At 46.5% G+C, this 22815-nt stretch overlaps 1 protein-coding gene across 6 annotated transcripts in view; it reads left to right on the top strand.

The window, feature by feature from the left end:
- Sec24b (SEC24 homolog B, COPII component) overlaps nt 1-22815 on the top strand; it is a 65862-nt gene that overhangs the window by 33399 nt on the left and 9648 nt on the right. For 4 of the 6 annotated variants that reach the window (XM_087198806.1, XM_004866294.3, XM_021245383.2 and 1 more), the window contains 13 exons: nt 4239-4319; nt 6040-6227; nt 9639-9823; nt 11186-11288; nt 13080-13206; nt 13883-13992; nt 15576-15688; nt 18528-18646; nt 18979-19034; nt 19222-19428; nt 20797-20920; nt 21279-21437; nt 22614-22787. In XM_087198806.1, coding sequence (XP_087054932.1) covers nt 4239-4319; nt 6040-6227; nt 9639-9823; nt 11186-11288; nt 13080-13206; nt 13883-13992; nt 15576-15688; nt 18528-18646; nt 18979-19034; nt 19222-19428; nt 20797-20920; nt 21279-21437; nt 22614-22787 — 1746 coding nt within the window. The remainder of the gene's footprint in view (nt 1-4238; nt 4320-6039; nt 6228-9638; nt 9824-11185; nt 11289-13079; nt 13207-13882; nt 13993-15575; nt 15689-18527; nt 18647-18978; nt 19035-19221; nt 19429-20796; nt 20921-21278; nt 21438-22613; nt 22788-22815) is intronic. The other 2 variants (XM_087198805.1, XM_087198807.1) reach the window with 1 other exon arrangement.

The raw sequence follows: 22815 nt of genomic DNA, 5'->3' as shown, positions 1-22815 counted from the left end.
GTGTCAGGTGTGGCCACCCTGAGGTGGAGGAGTGTGAGAAAAGCAGGCGAAAATGAATGTAAGCCGAAATTCAAAGCTCCTTCTGTGAGCATGTGAGGGCATTCAGAGCTTAATCTAGGATGCTGAGGGACTGGTGAAAGCGTTCTCAAGCATTCCCGAATGTGAATGCACAAATTTTGTAGTGTGTTCTGTGTGTGTGTGTGTGTGTGTGTGTATTTCAGTACAATTCCGGTTGGTGTTGCCAGTGGTGGCATGACCTAACTATAGAGTATTGATCTAAACAATAAAATTTAGCAAAGTTAAACTGTTTACTTAATCTAGGTTAGTGGTTAGTGGTTTACCTGAGTTTATAACTGCTGTATTCTCTTTTGTTGTTTTTGACAGGTTTAGTATAGACCTTTGCTCTTAGTCTTTTCTTCTGAAAGTGAATTTTAAAATAAATGCGCAGATTTTAAATCATTGAATAAATAAAATAGAATAAAAGTTTATAGCTATGCTATTACTGAAATGGGCTATATTTTCAGTATCTACATTCAATTTGACATGAAAGAAGTTAGGCAGCTTAATTAGGGTGATCTTTGACATAATTTGATATGTTTAATCATTTGTCTTTGGACTTCATTCTTTTTCAAGAATGATTATTTCTCAGTGCTCACATCTTGAACTTTCTCTGGGTGGTAGTGGTGGCCCACACATGCAGTCTGGCACTCTTGAGACACTGAGGCAGGAGGCTTGCAAGTTTGAGCCCACAGTGAGACCTGGTCTCAAAATAAAAAGGGCTGGGGATGCAGCTCAGTGTGGAAGCCTTGGGTTCAATCCCCAGTACTGGAGAACAAGTTTTTCTGGGTGAGAGAGTGTTTCTCTGAGGATTTCTTTGAGATATAATTCGTGTACCCTAAAGTTCAGCTGCTTACACCGTTGAGCATTGTCCAGTATTTTCAGAGTTCATCAGCCTTGCCACCAGGTGGTTTCAGAACGTTTCATCACCAGAACAGAGACCCCGCGTTTCACAGTGGCTGTGGCCCCCACATGCATGCTTAGTCCCCCCTGGCCTGCAATCTCTGCTTCCGACCCAGCGCTGTGGACGCGGTCTCCCCTGAGGTCTGTACCGCAGCCCTGAGAGCTCCCTTTGTGCTGGGTCTCCTCCGTGTGCTCCCAGGGTTCATCAGGCTGTGGCATGGATCGGTATTGCATTCCTTTTGGTGCTAAGATTCTGTATTCACAGCACCTTTTACTCATCTGCCTGAGTTGCTTCCACCCCCTGGGTGTGGGCGGGCGCTCATGTTCCTCCCACGTGAGGGGACTCTGGAAACTCCTGCTAATCTTTGGAGACACTGTCCACTTCGCAGGTCCGAGGGGCTCCAGCTTCTTTACCTCCAAGCCAGCACTTGCCGCTCCCTGGCTTTGTGGCTATGACGATGTGGAGTGGTGTCTTGTTACTGTGTCTATTTTCCTTTCCCTAGTGGCTGCTGCTTTGGGGCATCTTTTTATTCACTTGTTGCCTTTTTGCTTATCTTCTATTTTTGTTGTTGTTTTGTTTTGAGGCAGAGTCTTTCTAAGTCACTAAGATGCCCAGGCTATGCTCAACTTTATGATCCTCCTGTCTCAGCCTCCCAGAGTGTGGGCCTATACCATCAGTCCATTGTTTAACTTCTTTGGAGAACTATCTTTGCCCACTTTCAATTTCTTTTGTCTTTTCATTACTGAGTTTTATTATTACAAGAGTTCTTTATATATTGTGGATACTACACCCTTGTTAGATACATGATTTATAAATATTTCTTTTTTGGGGGGGGTGATACTGGGGATGGAACTCCAATCCTTGTGCTTGTGCAGCAGGTGGCAAAACCACTGAGCTAAATCCCCGGCCCTATAAATATTTCTTTCCATCCTCTGGTTTGTATCTTTTTCTAGGTGGTGGCCTTTAGACCACAAACATGTTCAGTTTTGTTGAAGTCCATTTTGTCTGTTTTTTTCTTTCGTTGCTTCTTTCTTTGATGCCATATTTAAGCATTTGTTGTCTAACCCGAGGCCATGAAGTGGCACACGCTCTGTGTTCTGAGTTTATGGTCCTGGCACTTACACTTAAGGCTGTGCTTCATCTTAGTTAACTCTGTAGTGGGGAAGGGGTCCAGCTTCCTCTCTCCTGTGGGCAGGCCTAGTGTTCCAGCACCTGTTGTTAAAAAGCATATTCTTCCCCACTGAAAAGTCTTGCTAAACTGTTTGGCTTTATGGAGGTAAAATTTGAGTAACACAAAATGAACCATTTAAGCATACAGCTCAGTGCCATTTAGCACTGTGCAGTGTTGTGCCCCTGCCTCTTCGAGTTGTCTCACTGTGAATTCACTAACCTGGATTAGCCAGATGAACTAGACGCAGCTGAACCCGTTCACCACCCCAGAGAAGGTGCTGTGGCCATAGGCATCCTTTCCCAGGTCCCTCGCGCGGGCGCCCCGTCCAGCCGACTCTGCCTTCGCCTTCCTGCTCTGTCATTCCCGTGCTGCCCGGGCAGGTGTTTCCTCATTCCCTGTGGGTGGGAGCTCTCGGGCTTTCATGTGCACTTTCCTGTACTCTCCCAGCTGGACTCTCTGGCCTTCCGTGTAGGCATGCTGCGGTAGTTACAGATCCTCAGACATAGGGTAGGAAGGGGCAGCCACTGCCTCCCGTTCTCCAGTAAGAGGAACAGCATGCATTTGCAGTGATTTCCTACTTATCATGAAAAGGCACTTAGTAAAGGTTAGCATCTTCCACCTATTACTTATTTTATAGCCTTCATACGTTATAAGTGGTGTCACCCACTGTCTCATTTAAGCCCCAGGAGAACATTAAAAAGAAGACATAGGACGTTTTTAAAGCTTGTTCTCATTTTGTAGAAGACAGTATTGATGATTGGCGCCTCCCCACAGTTACATAGCAAATGAATGCTGGAATCTGGGGTACCTGCTGTAGTCTTTTGCCTTCAAATCATGTTATTTGTTGGAGAAGGAAATGTTCATAACTTGAGTTATTATGTCCATAGTGTACCTGATTATCATGCTTCTCCATGGTTACTCAGTGAATGAGAACTCTGCAAATCTCTGTGTACCACAGTTCAACACAACCATAAAGTGTTATTTAAACCTTAGTTGTAATGCTGGTGTTAGAAGCCGGGGTGAACTCTACCATGGGTTTTTATCGCTGTAAAACAGTCTTTGTCTTTTCAACCCTAATATTTCTAACATATGGGAGGAGCCATGTATATTTTCTGTTTTATATATCAGTATATGCTTTAGCATGTCTACCCTAGGACAATCGTAGATTCCAAAGAAAACATTTGTTGAGTGAATGAATGAATGAATGACAGAAACACTTACATGTTCTGTCCTTGTGACCTATTGCTAGATTTCCTCATACATCAAATTTTCTCCTAACCATAATAGCTTAGAATGAACACAAATAATAAAAAGTTGTAGAGCCTAATATAGTTACTGGAGTGGCTTTCATTCCTGTTGCCTTATTGGATACGGCAGGGTTACTCACCACCCAGGCTGCGGCCGAGTGAGCTGAGCCGCAAGAGCCTTCCAATACTCTAGGAAGCAGCCGCGGCGTAGGCTCCTCTTTTGTGGATTTTTCAGAGGCTGTGATATTTTATAAAAACCATTAAAACTTAATTACCTTAAAATATTGTAACACCAGTGGTCTGGCATACAGCCCTAATACCAGCACTCTGGAAGGCTGAGACAGGAGGGCTGCAACCCACCCTAGCAACTTAACAACTTAGCGAGACCCAGTCTCAAAAGAAAAAGGATTGAGGTGTAGTTCACTGAGAGGCCCTGAGTCCAAGCTGCAGTACCGCAGGAAGACCGGCAAATGAATGTGTTGAGTGGCTTGAGATGTGGTAGGTGTCCTCTTTCAGGTGCGACCATACTAGCACTTCCGTCAGCCTGAAATGCATATTTGTGTGTTTGATACCGTTGGGAGCTTAATGTCTGTTCTCTAACCTACATATGTTAGACTGAACTTCATTCCACTCATCAGCTTCATGCTCATTCTTCTAACTTTTCTTTTCTTATTAACAGATTCTTTTGTGTTTTTAAAAATATTCTTAAGCATCAGTCATTTCACTTTCTTACTGGTGTTAGGAATTTTTCTAGTTCAGCAAAAACACCTGTTTCAAAATTTAAAAAAAAAAAAAATGCCAGTGGCTGCCCCAAGATCCACTGTCCTTTTGACCTTGCGGGTGTTCGGTTTCCTTGCAGGTGTGGACAGCTCTTCCACCACAAGCAGTGCTTCCCCGGTGCCCAACAGCTATGATGCCCTGGAAGGGGGCGGCTACCCAGGTGAGTGTCCTTTGGCACTTTCATATGTTCCTTCTAAAAGCTATTGGCCATCAGTTGTTAGCAAACATAAACATGTACCACCCATTTTCAGCAGGTGGTCTCTAGCAGAAAAGGGGACATTTTCCTGGCATTTCTAGTGTTCATTGTCAGCCATAAATATTGTTCTGGGTTGGACTGGGGATTTAGCTCAGTGGTTTCACTGCCTGCTGCGCAAGCGCAAGGACCCGAGTTCAATCCCTGGTACAAAAAAATATATATATATATTGTTCTGGGTAGCCCGAGGCAATTTATTATTTTATTTTTGTTATTCTTTAGTGTTTTCCTCTTTTTTTAAAAAAAATTTAATAGTGAATAATTTTTTTTTCATCTTTTTTAGAAAATAATGTCTTAAATAAATGTTGTAGTTGTGTGCTTATGCTTCGGCCCTTGAATTCTGGACTCCTTGCAGCCCGCCCCAGAGCGTGACAGCCTGGCTCTTTATAGCCTCGCGGCCCTGGCTGCCTGTGCTAGCTAGGTAAAAGGCCTAGCTGCTGGGGTAGGCTTTGGAGGCATCCCTGTAACCTTTAATGTCCAGAAGCAACTTGCCGTTAATCAGAGTGCAGGAGTAGTGGATAGTATCCAAAGAAAAAATAAATTAACTTTTAGAATCGGTAGTCATCGTACTGTACTGTGATTTTCCTTATTCTCCTGTCTTATCACTGATAGACAGGCACCTGCCCACCCCCCTCCCCCGGCGCCTGTTTCTCAAAAGATTTGACATTGACCAGCAGAGCCATCATGCCCTACACTGATAGCCGTAGCCCAGGAGGAGGTCTGGCCCGTTGTGTGTGCTGTGCGCGTCCTACTGTAATCCCAGCAATCCAGGAAGCTGAGGCAGGAGGAGTATTCAAAGTTTGAGCCCAGCCTGGATAGCAAGACCCTGTCTCCAAATAAAAATTAAAAAAAAAAAAAAAATTAAGCCCCAAGGGCTGTAGTTCAGTGTCAGTGTCCTGGGTTCAGTCACTACCTAGTACCATAGATGATTCAGACAGATCAGTGAGATTTTTAAAGAACTGAAATGAAACGGAGCACGCTCATTAAGTGAACTTTCTGTGGAGGCTCTTCTGTCCTGCAGCTGCTCTGGGAGCTGGTCACTCTCGAGGGACCGAACACACGTGTGGCTCTCGGGCGTTGGGGGACACACAGCTGCTTCTGTGGGCAGGGACATAGGCGGCAGGGTCAGGTGAAGGTGAGTTAGAGAAGAGAGTTGATGGTATTCTTACTTTTTTTTTTTTGAGATGGTCTCACTGTGTAGTGCAGGCTGGTTTTGAACTTACTGTGTAGTGCAGGCTGGCCTCAAACTTGCAGTGACCCTCCAGCCTCAGCTTCCCGAGTGCTGGGATTACACACCTGCGCCACCACACCCAGCCTCTTCTTATAGTGTTGTTTTGTTTTCCATTTCTTGGCTCCAGGCCTTCTTAGAGAATTTGAAGAAACAAACACCAGTCCATTAGCTGTGTCTGTGTCTGCCTGTGCTGCGTTAGGAGTGCCAGCTGAAGGACTTGTTGATGAGTGACACAAAGTGTAGGGCAGAGCAGGATGTGAAACAGGATTAGCACAGTGTGGAGCGTTGCTGAGCTGGGTGCTGGGCACAGGTGCTTATCCTCCCCGCCCTCCCGCGCTCAGACAGCGTCCAGTCCCGAGCCCCCTTTCTGGCTAACACCTGGCTCTCCTGCCCTAGATGTGCATTCTTCCTCGGCCAGCAGCCCTGCGCCGGACCATGCGCCCGAGCCAGACCCTGCGCCCGCCGCCCCTCTGTCTGCGAAGGTGATGGCCAAGCCCTTCGGCCACGGCTACCCCACGCTGCAGCCTGGCTACCAGACCACCGCCGCGCCACCCAGTGCGGGCACCTTCGCGCAGTACCCACAGGTGCGTCCTCGGCCTCCCCCGTTCTCACAGGCCTCCAGACATTTGTAAAGGTTAAATCCACATGGAGATACTAGCTGTTGTTTTATTTTCTTCATTGTAGGTTTAGTTTTCAGTCTACAATCCACAGATACTAATTTTATAGCCAGAAAAATTAATATCTTTAAAAAATTCTCTATTACTAAGCCCGCTTTTCCCCCAGACCACACCTTGTGCAGTGCGGTGCAGGCTTGGGCCCCTCCGCTGAAGGCCTCTTGCAGGGACCTGGCCAGTACTCAGGCGGACAGCAGAGCAGCAGGCGCTTCTGCCTGCATCCCGTGGGCAAGACAGGAAACGGTGATTTCTGCCGTGACCTACTCTCAGACCGGCCTAGTGAAAATTTCATCTGATGGTAAACTAAAGCACAAGTCAGAGAAACAGGGAAATTGTTTCTGGAATCTAATCTTAGGGTTAAGGTGCAGAAGGGAAAAGGAAAAGAAAACTAGCAAAGGCATTGCAGAACTAGGTTGATGTGGTGCAGACTTGCCTGCCTCACATTTTGTTGCATTCTCTTTCTGGCTGCCTTGGCCCATATGAAACACTGTGCTTCAGTGTCGTCTCTCTGTGCTTCAGGCAATTCCTTTTTGGGACCATAATACAGAATTTGTTTCTGTGTCTTAGCGACAGGAAAACCTAGTGCAAGGAAAAGACTGATTCTTAGAAGTGCGGGGCTAGGAGAGAAAGGATTGAAGTAGAGGTGCTCCTTCAGACGCAGCACAGGAGCCAGCAGACTGGCCCTCAGGGGTCCTGACTCCCGTCCAGCACCAGCACTCAGGCCACTCCCCACGCTGCTGCGTGCTGCTGCTGCAGGCTCCGCAGGAGACCCGGCTGCTTGCTGCCCAAGGCTGCTTTCCGCTCACGTTTTATAGGTTACAAGGTTGGCTTTGCAATTAAAGTAAAATTAACACATGGCATTTTAAAAACGTAACCTCTTTCTGTTTTATGACCACAGTTCTTTCTCTGCTGTAGGTATAGTACAAGGGTCAGAAGAGTTTGGAGAAAGGAGACAGAGGCAAAAGCTGAACAGTAATACGGATTATGCCGCTATCTCAGAACGTGGGCCGGGGTGTAGCTGAGTGCACACATAAGGCCCTGAGCTCTGTCCCCAGTGCTGCCAGCCAAATCCAAAACAGTCTGTCTTCCCTTAGCTTTAAACAGCCCTATTTCTGTTGGGTGGAAGTGAAGTCTTCAGGGTTCGATTATACTCAGGCTTATTACTGAAGCAGTTAATTTCATATAAATCTGAGCTCACACTCACAAAATTAAAGAATGAAATTGAGGCCAAAAGGAATGGGGGTTAGAAGAGTGTTTATTGGAAAGTAAGAAAAATAGCTCTTGGTGGATTCCGCCCACGAGGGGGTTCCACAAGTGGAATTGCTGTCTTTGTTTTGCTCTTACGTACATAAACAGTACAGGAAAAGTCAGACACTCTGCTCCTTTCACATAAGAGTTTGAAGGAAACCAGTTACTTTGCATTTGTAACGTTCCTAGAAGTCCAGGCCAGGGGTGAGGAGGGACTGTGACTAATTGAGTGCACTCTGCATAAGAGCCTTCTTCCTGGAAGATGTGCAAGGGTCTTTATCTCCCCACTCTTTTTTTTTTTTTGGTACTGAAGATCGAACTCGGGACTTTGCTCTTGCGAGGCAGGCGGCGGAACCACTGAGCTAAATCCCCGGCCCTTATCTCTCCATTCTTCACCTTTTTATCTTTTCTCCTGTGCTGACTACCCATTTATAAGTTAACCAACTAAACTGTCTATGGAACTCTTTTACATTATGTCTTGATTTTCTTAGGCCAGAATATGGCATATTCCCTTGATATGTGCCTCATAATGATACTGAGTTGTGCCCCATGTAGTAGTGCTAGGATTACTGATCATAAAACTCGGTGTTTTGTACTTCATGGTGGCATATGTATACAGACAAAAAGAACTACAAGAATAATACCGTTTAATAATCTTACATTTGTAGTAATAAGGATGCTGTTATTTTGGAACTACTTAAGTGTGTTATAGGATAAGACAAGTACTGTATAGTTGACTCTATCTGTAAGGTCTGAATCACGGATTCAACCAACCAGGGATTGAAGATACTTGAGGAGTAAAAAATGGCATCTATACTGAACACCTATAGACATTTGTCATTATTTCCTAGGTGGTATAATAACTATATGGCATTTCCATAGCGTTAGGTATTCGCAGTAATCTAGGGTTGAATTAAAGCATATATGAGGATGTGCGTAGGTTACATACAAACAATACGCCTTTGTGTATAAGGGATTGGAGCATCTGCAGAGTTTCGTATCCTTGGGGTACCAAGAACTGACCCCCATGAATACTGAGCGTGGACAACTGTCAGGCTCTTGCCATTAGGTATCAAGCTTTTCAGCAAGAGGATAGAGATAACGGGCATAAAAATTCGAGAATTATTTTATCAAAGTAGTAGAAGCATTATCTTAAATTTGAATTGGAAATATTGATATGAACTCACTTTTTCATGCTATTTAAAACTGTATGTTTTCTATCTGTACCTATTGCAAAAGCCTGGACGTGTAGTACCAGCTCTCCAAGGGCGAACACCCCGATCATGCAGATGGTTCCCAGGCAGCGTCTGTGCTAGAGGAGCAGGACCCCTTGTAGACCAGTGCCTAGCACCTTCTCAGTTACCGTCCTGGCGCAGAGGAGAACAGGAAGTTACACCAGAAAGCAAGGACCTAAGCAGGCTAATAAAATCAAGTCCCTGTGAGAAGGTCGCCACCGTCAGGTGGGCGTGTAGTCGAGCCCTGGCCAGCAGCGCACTCATCCCCAGTGCTGCAAAAGAAAACAGCAAGAACAGAAAGAGAAAAACAATGGGGCAGCAGGGTTCACCCTGGCCAGGCCTGAGTGGTGTGAGCACCGAGTACACAATGACAGTGATTGGGTCAGTTCGAGTTAACAAAAACCCACGGATACTAACAACACAGGGACAAAACAGAGGCGAAGCAAAGTTCGGTGAGCGTCCTTGTGCGTTTCTGGGGCATCAGCTCGTTATTATGAAAGTTAGTGATGGGTTAAACTTGGGAACAAGCATTTATCCTGCCTTTCCGCATATGCTATGCAAGGGAGCCACATTTGATATTGAACAGCATTGCTGCTGAAATTTTGTTGCAAGGTTTAAACTTGGTGCTAGGATTTAAATCTTCTCAGTATCTTTGCTTTGAGCTTTTTGAGTATGCTTTAAATCAGTTGCACTTTTAGATCGCTGTGCTGTTGCCACACTGGTTTTAAATTGTGTAACCTTCTTGGTCTCCCCTTGCGGCAGTTCCGCCTGTGGTGTAAGCAGATCAGCGCGAGTTGGTGCTGTGCTTTTGTCTTACTGCCCTGCGTCACTCTCACAGCAGCACCCGGGTGTGAACCAGCTGTCGTCTGCACTGGGAGGACTGAGTCTTCAGAGCTCCCCACAGCCCGAAAGCCTGCGGCCCATCAACCTCACACAGGAGAGGGATGTCCTGCCCGCCACTCCTGTCTGGGCTCCTGTACCTAACCTGAACTTGGACCTCAGAAAGCTCAACTGCAGCCCAGAGTAGGTATTTGTGTATTTCATCATCTTGAAAGTAACCTACTTTGATGAAAATATTGTATATTAATGACTTTTAAAGATGGTAAACACAGTATAGTATTATTTCCCTGATGGGGCATTTTGTTCACGTGGACTTTTCCATTCGGGTTTGTTTGTGTAGAAGTAGACATAAAATTCAGTTTCAGTTGTCTGTTCCTCGTCCCACCTTTATGTCAGTCCTGTCACCTGGTGGTAATGAAGAGTCCAGACATAAGAGCTGGAGAAACTGATGCTCTTGCCATGGCTCTGACTAGCAGCTGTGAGACCATGCTGTCTGCTTACCCTCAGAAGTCTCGGTACTGTCAGCCGTAACACACAAATATGTGTGAGTGTCCTTCACTCCAGATGGTGGGCACTGTGATTGTTTCAGATCTTGGAGTTTATGATTTGGAATATTTGCATAGTCTTTACTGGCTGAGATCCCTAAACTGAAATGCTCCAAAATCTGGAACTTTTTGAGCATCATGTCTGCCCAGAAAGTATTGGATTTTGGAGCAAGATTTTGTACTTTTGGATTAGGGGATGTTTGAACGCGTAGTAGTGAGGTCTACGTACAGGGTATTAGTAGGGAAGATGTACTGTGGCCCCACGCTAGTAGGTCTGATACAGCGTCAGCATTCCCACTAACAGCACGTCGGCGTAGGGAGTGAGGGTGGAGGCGCCTGCTGCTTTCCCCCAGCTGCTCTGGAATGGATTCTTCCTGTGCAGCCTTCCCAAGATGTAAACTCTCGCTCAGTGAGAGACGCTGCTGGGGGGAGCCGGTGACCTCTCGTCTCCGGGGAGAAGGCAGGCAAGGTACACAGAGGATCCGGCGAGTCAGATGAGCTGAAGTGTGGGTCAGAGCAGAGGAAGAAGGCGGACGTCCTTTGATGGATTGAGAGGGAGGTTGAGTCGCGCGCCGGCAGGTGGACGGCAGGAAGCAGGAAAAGGACCATAAGGACAGAAGCCTGCCTTGGGTGGAGGTGTGGCTCAGTGGTGGATGCTGGCCCAGCACCAGCAAGGCTCGGGATTTGATCCACAGACCACCAGAAAATCAGAGTGAGGGAGGTGGGCAGTGTGCTCTGGACATGCGTCCCTGCCTGTTCTTGACCTGCGGCAGTCCTGCCAGTCGTTGTCTCCCAGTGTGTTGTCCTTCCCTCCGTGAAAAGGCTTATTCCTTGGCTCAGGCCTTTCTCCATCTGTTACCTTTAGGCCTGTTTAGAGTAATCAGGCCTTCTGTGTAGACACAGCAGGCCCAGGTGGCTCACGTGCTCCACAAACACTGTCCTGCCGCTGGGGGGTATTTTCCTGACAGCTGACATTCCCAGCGTTGCTTGCTTCTTGCAGTTCCTTCCGGTGTACTCTGACCAGTATCCCACAGACACAGGCGCTGCTGAATAAAGCCAAGCTTCCCTTGGGCCTGCTGTTACATCCCTTCAGAGACCTGACGGTAAGGGACATTTTAAATACTGGGGTACTACAATCCTTATGTCAGAGGACGTAGATCTTGTATTTTCTTAGATTTTCGTCTTTTATTTGGAGTTAGAAATAATCATTCCTGCCCCATTTGAGCCAACATTTTCTGATCAGCTGCTTTGGGGCAGGCCCTCTAGTAAGTGCTGTTGACACAGAGGTGTTCTGAACATTTTCTGTAGTCTGAGCTCCATGGAGAGAGGTGGGAACCGCCGTGGAAGATGGGACACGTCAGAAGACCTTCCTTAGGCAGTGCTGACCAGCTAGGGAGTAGAGCGGAGAGAGTGTTCTGTAGAACAGACCCCTGAGTGTGGCAGGAAACCCAGGCACTCAGTTCTGCTCAGTTAAAACATTGCCCTCTGTTTGCTTAATACAGAGCCCAGGGGATTGTTACACACTTCCAGCGTTGCTTGGAGATACATTGTATTTAAATTTAAGTTTTTAAAGCTAAGAAAAATATTCGAGCTAGAAACATTTTGTTTATACTTCTTAGGGTGCACTTCTTCCTCTGTTAGCCTTTTGTATTTTCTAAGCTGCAGAGAAAATTCCTTTCCCACACTGAAGCCTGGAGGTGTGTGTTTTGAAGTCACACTGGGGTGTGTGGGGTTGACACCCGACCATTTGTCAGGTTGGTGCCCTGACCAGTCGCCTGATGAGGGGACAGCAGGGGTTAAAGAGCAACGCACAGAGGACCAGGAATAAAGACTAAAGAACAGATGATAGTTGTTAATTGGGGGAGTTTATCTTTAGCTGCCTGCTGGCTGAAGACCACCTCATTGTAGCTGTGTCCTGTCTTAGACCATGAGCTCTGGATTAGCCGGTATTTGTGGTTCTGCAATACTGCAAGGGAGTGTGGAGGCAGATGCAAGGAGTAGCAGAACTAATGCACTAAGAAGCCAGGCTTGGAGATGGGAGTAACTGTCCATACTGGTGCAGGTCCACGGGTAACAGGGCACCTGTGCTATGCTGCAGGTCATGGCTAACAAGCCACCTGCATTGTCTTGCTAGCATTTGATCCTCAGCTGTAGTGTTTCCTTGCTAGGGAGAGGCGTCACCACCTCATTGATCGTTGAGACGTTGGCACAGGGAAGTCTGGCTCCAAATGCCAGCCGAAAGGTCAATTAGCAATTCATTCTCAGGCCTGGGAGTGACTCCTAGTCTTAATCAGTAGCCAGGCTCATAAGCCAAATCAGTAACATCTGCTCAGTGCAGGTTCAGCTGGTCTTCTGCAGAGTTGGCTACTTCTGGCCGCCGCCTCAGCAGGGACATTGTCACCACCCGCAGTCAGTCCACAGAGACAGGCGTGTGTGTGCACATGTATGTACTGTGGTCAGGTTCATCCACGCTCCACCACTGAGCTACATCCACATCCCCAGTCATTTTCTGGGACAGTCTTGCCAAATTGCTCTGGCTGACCAGAGCTTGCAGTGCCCCTGCCCTAGCCTCCCTCAGTGCTGGGGTCACAGGTGGGCTCCCCCACGCCCTGCTGTAGGGGCGCCCTTGCCCAGTGTGTCCTTCTTTCTCTTCGTTAACTGCGTGAGTCTCCCTGACAAGCTCGCTCTTTGCTGTATTATTCTCTTGGCCAGTCAGGCTTTCTTGTCAGGTAGACTTGTTCGATGCAGTGTGACTGCCTTGGTGTCACCTTGGTTTGTGACAAGAAGGCGAGAGAGCTGACAGGCGCCCAGCACGTCACCGGGCTTGCTCACTGGCCTCTGTGGAAGCAGAGGACGCCTAGCGCTGTGGCAGCGTCTTTCCTTTTCTCCCCCAGCAATTACCAGTGATAACGTCGAACACCATCGTGCGGTGCCGATCCTGCCGGACATACATCAACCCTTTCGTGTCCTTCATCGATCAGCGTAGGTGGAAGTGCAACCTGTGCTACAGAGTCAACGACGGTGAGTGTGCTGCGCAGTGGGGCGTTGGGATGCTGTCCCCTGGTGTCCTGGCTGCTGTAGGAGCAGCTTGCTCAGCACCCGAGGGGAGGTGCAGGCTGGGCTCCCGCCCCTCGGCTGCCAGGCTGCTGCCAGGTCAGCTGACGGGAGGAGGGCGTTGCTGAGGGCCAAGGCACATGCAGACCTGTGTGTGTCCGTGTGGCCCTGTGTTCCCCTCTTATATCCACCTGTCTTAATGACTTTCAAATTTGCGTTTCTCAGATTGTTTTTTGTGAAATGTGATACAATAAGTAGGACACAGGTCCAAGAAGGGAGGTTACTGTGTCCTGGTTTCCTCACATGATTTCAAAAAATTAGTTATTTTTAATCCTTTGGATCTGTTTCTTAAGAAGGCCAAAGGGTTTTGTTTTTGTCATTAAATGTTTCCAGGCCAGAGGTGGTGGCACACGCCTACAATCCCAGTACTTGGAAGGCTGAAGCAGGATGATTGCTGAGAGTTTGAGGCCAGCCTGGGCTACATAGTGAGTTCAAGGCCAGCCTGAACTACAAAGTCAGACCTTATCTCAACAAAGACAAAAACAAACAGTTCCCAGAACTGTTGGTAAGCATAATACTGATGATGAAGGTGTTTCCTTCTGGGCTTGTTGCTAAATCTGCTCTGATTCCTGCTCTTGTCTAGTTCCTGAAGAGTTCATGTACAACCCCCTTACACGGTCTTATGGAGAACCTCATAAACGACCTGAAGTTCAGAATTCAACCGTGGAGTTCATCGCGTCCTCCGATTACATGGTAACAGTCGGTGTTGAAATAGTCCTGGGGTACATTTGTGCGGGTTGTCCAGATTCTGAAGTTGTCATAGTATTAATTTATAAAGTAAATTAATGGTGAAAGTTAATAGTTAACAAATACAATGTTATTTGATCCCCTAGAAAAGCGTATTCTATCACTAAGAAATGTTAGTACTGGAATATTTTATCATGAGCACCAGCAACTATTGTTTGTTGCCACTTGGATTTGACTGCCTGGCTGGAGTGAAAACATATTCTTTTATCATCTAAGACTTGAGGCACTGCAAAGAGAAAAATGCGTATTTTTGCCCCAAACTGCAGTGTGCAAGGCCTTAAAGGTCTCCCTGTCTTTGGGATTCGCCCCGTACAGATACCAGGATCAGTGGATATTTGATCTCTCTCTTGCTGGTCCACTCCTGAAGTTCTGCGTGTTCCTTAATTACTGCTCCTGATGCCATGCTTCTTTCTGTTCACAGAAGTGAGATGTCACTGACCTGTGGCGTAATTACTATCCGTGCATCTTCCCATTTTCAGTGACTGCATTTCTTCTACGTCCTTACTGCTAATCCTTGCTGTTTGCTGCTGGTGGCAAAGGGGGTCGGGCAGCTGACCTGCAGGGAATGTCCAGTGCTTGCCCTGTCTCTACTTTTATCATTTCTCTGGTCTTTATTTCTAATTTAGTTTTGCAACCTAGCTGTAATTTTCACATGTAGCTCCTTACTGACTGTAGTAAACCTTCTTTTGGCCTCTTTTGCTTTTAACTTCTTACCATCTTCAGGACTTATTTGGGTCTCGGCTCTGCTTGGGGTCCTTAAGAATCTTAATCTAACTGCAGTGACAGTGTAAGAAATAATCTTTCATTTTTGTTACATGATTCATATGACCTTTGTTGGCATGCATTTATTTAGTTATTTATTTTTCAGCACTGGATATTAACCCCAGGGCCTTCATACTGAGCTACATTCCCAGCCCTTTTTTATGTTTTATTTTAAAACACAGTCTCACTTGGTGGCTAAGGCAGGGCTGGAACATGTGGTTCTCCTGTCTCAGCCTCCCACAATACCAGTATTATAGGCATGTGCAACCATGCCCTGCCTGGTTGACATTTTAAAAACACACACAAAAAAACAAAACTTCATGGGGTGAGGGTGGAGCTCGGTGGTAAGGCCCTTAACTAGCATGGGTGAAGCCCGGCCTTGGATCCCCAGCACTATAAAAATAATAATATGCTAACATTTTTAAATTTAGATGTTTCTAGGAATAAGGAAAGTATATATAAATCTATAGTCAGGTTAATATTAAATAATAAACAAGCCGTATTTTTCTTTAGAAGATAAAAATGTTCCTTACCTGGAAAACATTTAACCAAACTACTTAACCGTTCTAACTACTTTATCATGCTTAATCTACAAGTTTCACAGGAAAAAAACTAAAGGACTGTGGTTTTCATTAGTGCGTGAGGTCTTAGTGGGCGGCCCTGTTTTCTCTTCGGGGTGGTGCACTCAGTAAGTAGGTGCCGCCTAGAGACAGTGGAATGGCGCCTCATGCCTGCCACCTCAGCCACACTGTTTTTGCCCGTTTCAGCTCCGCCCTCCTCAGCCTGCGGTCTACCTGTTTGTTCTAGACGTGTCTCACAACGCCATGGAAGCCGGGTACTTGGCAGTTCTGTGCCAGTCGCTGTTAGAAAACTTAGACAAGTAAGAATAGTTTTGTACTCACATCATGTCTGTGTGTAAATATACATAGATTTGAAGTGTTGGCAGTTTGCCAGTTCCTCTTTGCCAAGTTCAGGGTGTTCATGTATAAACTATAACATCTTTCCCGTGTACCATAGAATAAGAATTCCCCTATTCGTATTATTGTGATTTAAATGACTTAGCACCTGAATCGTAACGCCATACAAGTTTTAGCGCTTCATCAGGAATGCTGATCTAGGGCCGGGGATTTAGCTCAGTGGTTCCACCGCCTGCCTTGCAAGCACAAGGTCCTGAGTTCGATACCCGGTACCAAAAAAAAAAAAAGAAGAGTGTGGATCTCGCGTGACTGCCCGTAATGCAGCGGGCTCACCTGTCCAGGGGCACCGGGCTCGGGCGTCCTCTGCCTCGTGGCTGGGCCTGGGGGACGGTCGGTGTGTAAAGTGACACAGCCAGGCAGTGGCAGACAGACACGAGTGTTCTGCTCCACCTGGGTCTCCTGCAGTGACAGCAGAGCAGAGCAGGGGTTTCTGAGGTGTGGGGCGGGCGTGGGCCGGAGCCAGTGCCCATGGGACGCCGGGTGTGTTGCTCTGACTACCTCTAGGCAGTGGCGGTACATTGTACTCCTCGAGAACGCCAGTAGATTCCAGCTGTTCTCCTCACAAAGATGGCAACTTGCGAAGGGTTACATATGTTCTAAATAGCTACATGTAGTCATTCCACCCTGTGCATCTATCTCTACACATCCTCTTGTACACAGTAGATGTATACAGTTTTACCCGTCAGTTCAAATAAGGTAAAAGCTAAAAATGTTTAAAAATCTGAGTGGAAGAGATGTAGCCATAGTCCCACTGAGCAAGGAGGCTCCTCCTGAGGCAGTTACAGTCGCAGTCGCTGTATGGGGGAGCAGGGAAAGCAGGAAGCCCCTTAGTGCCAACTTCCGAAGCTGGGGACTCAGCTCCCCGCTTGGGCTCCTGAGCAGCGAGCCGTGCTGTGCAGTGGGAGTGGAGCACTGGGTGGGCACTTTGTCCTTGGCTCCTAAGTCCTGCCCGTGTCTGCCAGTGGTGCTCATCCAGGAGTCTTCTCACAGCTGGCGATTGAAGCGACCCCCAGGTGGTCTCCCGGATCCACGAGAGATAGGACTCGAGGTTGTGGCGAGAGTGGTCACTTCTGCGGTGGCTCTTGACGTGGGCAGGGTGTGGGGTACGGTGCGTTAGTTCTTCGTCACAGGTACCCTCCGTTTCCCCCATCTTGCATTTGAACTCAAGAGCCCTTGCCCTGTCCACTGCTCCCAGTCTCCAGAGCCTGCAAACCACTGATCTTGGCCTGGAAACGCAACTCCTAACACTAAGGTAGCTAGGGTTCTGGAAATCCAGAGAGGCCAGAACGTTGCATTTGGTGCTCTTTAGTGACTTAGCCATTAGATTTTTTACCCCTGGTTTCAGTACTTACCCTTGGTGAATCACACGTGCTTACTCCAGGAGCCGCTTCACAATGTGTGCCAATGGAAGAGCACCCTGCGGAGCGATGTTTGTTTGAACACGGAGTTCTGACCCCGCTCCTGGAGGTACTGTGGCTCCTGAGCTGTGTGGGGTGGCAGCCAGCTCCTGAGCGTGCTCCCCGCTCCCCACTCCCCACTGCAGCAGCACCCTCAGCCTCCCCGCCCAGAGGTCTGAGTGTGCAGCGCCCGCAGGGCCTTCTCACAGCACTGAGTGGCCACTTGGAAGTGAGAGTGCAAAACCCAAAAGATAACTTGGGGTGGAAGATGGTTACATTCGATGATGACGGAAAGTAAAGTGTTAAGAAAGTAAAAGGCAAAGTGAAGGAGCTCGGCTTGGCAGCAGTGTGACAGCAGGGTTTTGTGGTGGGCTCTAGAGCTGTCTTCCAGGAAAGAGGAGCATGCACTGGAGCAGGTGCAGCTCAGCCTGGTGCATTTTCATCATGAGTGGGTTGCTGAGCTCCATTCACTGGCAAGAAGACCCAATGCTCAGGTACAGAAGGCCAAGGCAGGAAAATGAGTCTGGACACCCAGCCCTGCTGGCTTGGGCCCCAGGACTCTCCTGCAGGCGGCACCTCACTGGGCACTCACAGAAGACAGCTTAGGCCTTGCAGGAACAATAAGCTACACTACGAAGCTAAGAGCGCGGGCACTCAGAGTTACGCTGTGTGAGATGGGCACCCTTATTAAGAGGGGAGGCTGGGCATGTAGCTCAGCGGCACAGAGCCTGCCTGACACGCGCAAGGTTCTGAGTTCAATCCCCGGAACTGGGGGGGGGGCGGTGTGGCCAGGCAATGAGATGATCACTAACTTTGGTCAACTGGACACCAGCTTGAAGACAGTTCTGGCAAAACTGTTAAAAGATTGATAAACGTTTCGGTGTTCGTAACTGTTTTAAATTTTGGACATGAAATTTATTGGCATTATATCAGTCTTTTCATGAAAACATTCGTTTGTCATTCTGTCTTTCAAATGCTTAAGTAAGGCATACTATCATAATGTTGGGACTGAAAATGTAAGTTTTTACTTAAAGGAGTATGTTTCAAAGGAAAGTTAGGAAGAAATCTTTCACTTTTTAAAAAATCTCACTTCTACTTTTGGTTTATTCTTACGTGAATACTAATACTGTTTGGTTTTCTAAAGTATGAAGTCTAAACATATAAGTGGTTTCATCTGAAAATGAAATGTGTCATCTTTACTCTTCTGTTTTATGTTGGTTTAGAGTTAATTTTCTGTCTCCCTGGAAAGTATAGTTATCATTAGACTTAGCTTTCTGTTTCATTATTTTCTGATAGTAAATGTTACTGAGTGCTTGGAATTTAAAATTGTCATTTTTGTCTTCAGGCTTCCTGGAGATTCACGAACAAGAATAGGATTCATGACCTTTGACAGCACCATTCATTTCTACAATTTACAAGAGGGCTTCTCACAGCCCCAGATGCTGATTGTGTCGGACATAGATGGTAAGCATCCCGCATGGTGGAAAGTCCTTCTCACCCTGGCATCAGGACGGGCACTGCACTGGTTTGCAGCACACACTGTCAATGTCCTGTCAGAATAGTATGGCGCACTGTGGGGTTTGTTTTAAAATGATTTCCTGGAAGCGTTTGATCCTCAGTGTTTTACACCTGTGTATGTAGTGTACACACATTTGTACAGTATATTCAGAGCCTGTGTATTTAATAAGGCAGTGTTACAGTACACGTTGCATGCGTACCTTGATGAAAACTGACATTTTCTAATTTATTATATCTTCTTGGCTTTATTTGTTGACTAAGGTATGTTTTCCCTATAGATGTTTTTCTGCCTACACCAGATGGTTTGCTTGTGAATCTATATGAGAGCAGAGAGGTGAGACTGGTTTATTTTCTTGGCGTGTCGAGTGTCTGTGCCACCCCGTCCCCTGCTGTGTGGGTGTTAGCAGGCAGTTCGGGAAGCAGTCCTGATGCAGTGAGTGACACGGCGAGGCTCTGGGCTGTTTGGGACAGGATGTTGCCTTGCCGTCTCAGTAACTGGATGTTTTGTCTTTGTTCCCCAGCTTATAAAGGTCTTGTTGAACGCATTGCCAAATATGTTCACCAGCACGAGAGAAACACACAGTGCCCTCGGCCCGGCGCTTCAGGCCGCCTTTAAATTAATGTCTCCAACAGGTGGCCGTGTGTCTGTATTCCAGACACAGCTGCCTTCCTTGGGCGCAGGGCTGCTGCAGTCCCGAGAAGATCCCAACCAGAGGTCTAGCATGAAGGTATTACATTTGCCTCAGACCTGTCCCTGCCTCTCCTGATGGTGTAACAACTTGTTCATTATGCTGCTGTTTGACTTAATTAATTATTAAAACATCAGAGAATTTAACTGAAATTACCTTTTTTATTTCTGTGAGTATTCTTTTACTACTTTGCAAGCCAGAAACTTTCAAAATTGGCCAGGTGTAGTGATGCACGCCTGTAATCCCAGCACTTGGGAGGCTGAGGCAGGAAGATCACCATGAGTGTGAGGCCAGCCCGGGCTACATAGTGAGTTCAAGGCCAGCCCGAACTACATAGGATGATCCTGTCTCAAAAGATAAATTAATTAAAAATCATTTATCATTTCTTCTTTTTTTTTTTTTTTTGGTACTGGGGATCGAACTCAGGACCTTGCGCTTGCGAGGCAGGCGCTGGAACCCACTGAGCTACATCCCCGGCCCTATTACTTCATTTTATAAATGAAGAAACAGATTAAAGTGTCTTGGGAAAGGTTGTGTAACTTTTAAGTGGCAAAAATGTGGGTTAATTTTCGTATTCTGGTTTTCTCTTGTGATACAAGCGGAAAACTTAGTAAATCTGAGTTACCATAACATGTTCACACTGATAAACTGTTTAATTATAAAGGTGTTCTACCCATCATTGTGTAAAATGGGGAAAGTAGAGAAGAAAAATAATTCATCAATAATTTCATTTTTAAGTTATTAGCATTTAAAACACACAAATAAGCATAATTACCCATCATACACAAAATTGTTTGGTTTTTTGGGGGGAGGTACTGGCGATTGAACTCGGGTCCTTGGCATTTGAGGCAAGGGGTGGAACCACTGAGCTAAATCCCTAGCCCACAACTATATTTTTAAAGTGCCATTGATACCATTCTCTGAGATCCCTAAAACTCTAAAAAATACATATATCTTAGGAAAGGTGAAATTACTTCATTCAACTGAATTATTCAGTGGCTGGGCAGCGATTATTTAAACCTTCCTTACTCGGATACTCTCACTCTGAAGCCAGATTTCTTGGGCTCGTGGTCTTAACATTTTGCCGTGCAGTCCTTGTGTGTGTCATCTTGGCCGATTTACTTTATTGGTTTTTGCTTCAGTTTCCTCATCTGTAAAAGACAGTGTGTCAATGTGAGAATCCAGTTGTTTGATATGTGCAAAGCGTCTACAGCAGTGCTGGTCCCTAAGTGCTTTTTATAAATACAACACTGCCCATTCCTGCTGTAGGAATCTGCCAGCCACCAAGTTTCTGTCGGAACTCCCCCTCGGTGGGGACAGGAGGTTGTCCTCCCCCTGGCTCCGAGAGTGAGCGAGGCAGTGTGCGTACTTGAGGCTGCTGGCTCTTACTCTGCTCTCTCGGCACAGGTGGTGCAACACCTTGGCCCTGCAACCGACTTCTACAAGAAGCTGGCTCTGGACTGCTCAGGCCAGCAGACGGCAGTGGACCTCTTCCTCTTGAGCTCACAGTACTCCGACCTGTCTTCTCTCGGTGAGTTTCCCTGTTGACATGCACATTTTCAGCACGTATTAAATCTACACTTTCAGCAAGCGTGCTCAGCACCTTGGAGAGAAAGGTGTGTGAGTTCCGTGCATAAGGTCTGTGAAGAGTACTGGTAAACTGTAATATGCCGTTAGCATTTTGTTTATACAACGATTCCCTGAGCATTCTGCTCAACAATCAACATTATCATATTTTATAGAAATGTTTTCTGATTTATGTTACTTGTATTTTGACAGCTTTAGCTTTCTCCTTACAGCTTAGATGTCTTCACAACTTGGAGTATGTGCTGCTGTATGAGTGGGATATCGTGCTTCTACAGCTAACACTTTCTGGCTTCTCTCCAAAGCTTGCATGTCCAGATATTCTGCAGGGTGCATCTACTATTACCCGTCTTTCCACTGTACACACAACCCTTCCCAAATGGAGAAGCTGCAGAAAGACCTAAAGCGGTACCTCACGAGGAAGATCGGATTTGAAGCCGTGATGCGGATACGGTGTACGAAAGGTGGGTGGGTGACAGTGTGCGGTGCCTGCATGCTGCTGCACTGTCTCCCATGGGTGATTACTGGGCAGAACCTACCTAAGTGGGTAAGAGTGATGTCTGGCTCATCGAGAAGGACCCTAAGAGAAAGCGCGTCTTGGAAACGATGCGAGGAGAACTAGGGCACTGGGGAAGCTCTTAAGTGGAAACTAATTCAGAATGCTTGCCTTTGTAGGCCTCTACTCTGTATTTCCTTGGGTTTATGTGAGTGCTTGCTGGTGGGGTTCCGATCCCTTACTTCAAAGCTAAGTTGTACGGTAATCCTTGTTTAGTTTGTTTCCTTAGGTCTCTGACTTCAGGTCCCATGGGAAAATGTTGTTTGTTTGTTTGTTTTTTCATTGTATTTTATTGGTACATTTTAGGTACACAGTATAATGCCATTCATCATTGGAAGTTTGCACCTTTATATAACCTCTCTTGGTTCTTATTTTTTTCCCCCTTCCCCTGCCCTCCCTTTAACCCCTCCATCCCTCCCTATTTACAAAGACTTTGTTTCCAGTTTTTCATTTTCTCATATTAATTCCATTCCCTTCTTTCCTTTCCCCTACCCCTCCTACTTCCTCTTCCCCTTTGCCCCTTTTCTTCCTATTTCACATTGTCAATTATACCTTTTAGTCCTTATTTACACTTTGAGTTTCTCACACCAGAGAAACTATTTGGTATTTACATGTGTGTCCTGTTTATTTCACTTAAGAGTATCACTTCAATGTGCATCCATTTAGCTATAAATGTCTCTCATTTCTCATTTCTTATGTCTGAGTAGTACTCCCATTTTATTTTAAAAACCGCATCTTCTTTATCCAGTCGTCAGTTGATGGGCACTTGGGCTGCTTCCAAGCTTTTGCTATTACAAACTGTGCCGCTATAAACATGGGTGCACATATATCGCTGTGGTATGATTCTTTTAATTCTTTTGGGAAGATCCCAGCAGGGGAATGGCTGGGTCAGATGGGACTTACCTCCCCTGCATCTGTCCTTGGAAAGTGGGGTACTGGAGCGTCACCCCTGGGATCCACCTGACACCCATGTGTCTTTTTTGATTCAGAATTAGAGGCATCTTTGACTTTAAACAGTGACTTTACCTTGAAGCAAGAGAGTGCTGTTGCTTGAGCTTTTATATAAGATTTCTCTGCTTCTCAGGTCTTTCGATGCACACCTTCCATGGGAACTTCTTCGTCCGGTCCACTGACTTGCTGTCTCTCGCCAACATCAACCCTGATGCTGGCTTCGCGGTGCAGCTGTCCATTGAGGAGAGCCTGACGGACACCTCCCTGGTGTGCTTCCAGACAGCGCTGCTCTACACGTCCAGCAAAGGTCAGGCCTGGGGGCCGCGCCACAGCTG

The sequence above is a fragment of the Heterocephalus glaber genome, unplaced genomic scaffold (assembly GCF_053883595.1).
Source record: "Heterocephalus glaber isolate CG9 unplaced genomic scaffold, H.glaber_assembly_v1.0 deba00001688, whole genome shotgun sequence".
In the NCBI taxonomy this organism is placed as follows: Eukaryota; Metazoa; Chordata; class Mammalia; order Rodentia; family Bathyergidae; genus Heterocephalus; species Heterocephalus glaber.
Note: the sequence above shows the minus strand (reverse complement) of the source record. Positions and strands in the feature narration are given on the sequence as shown.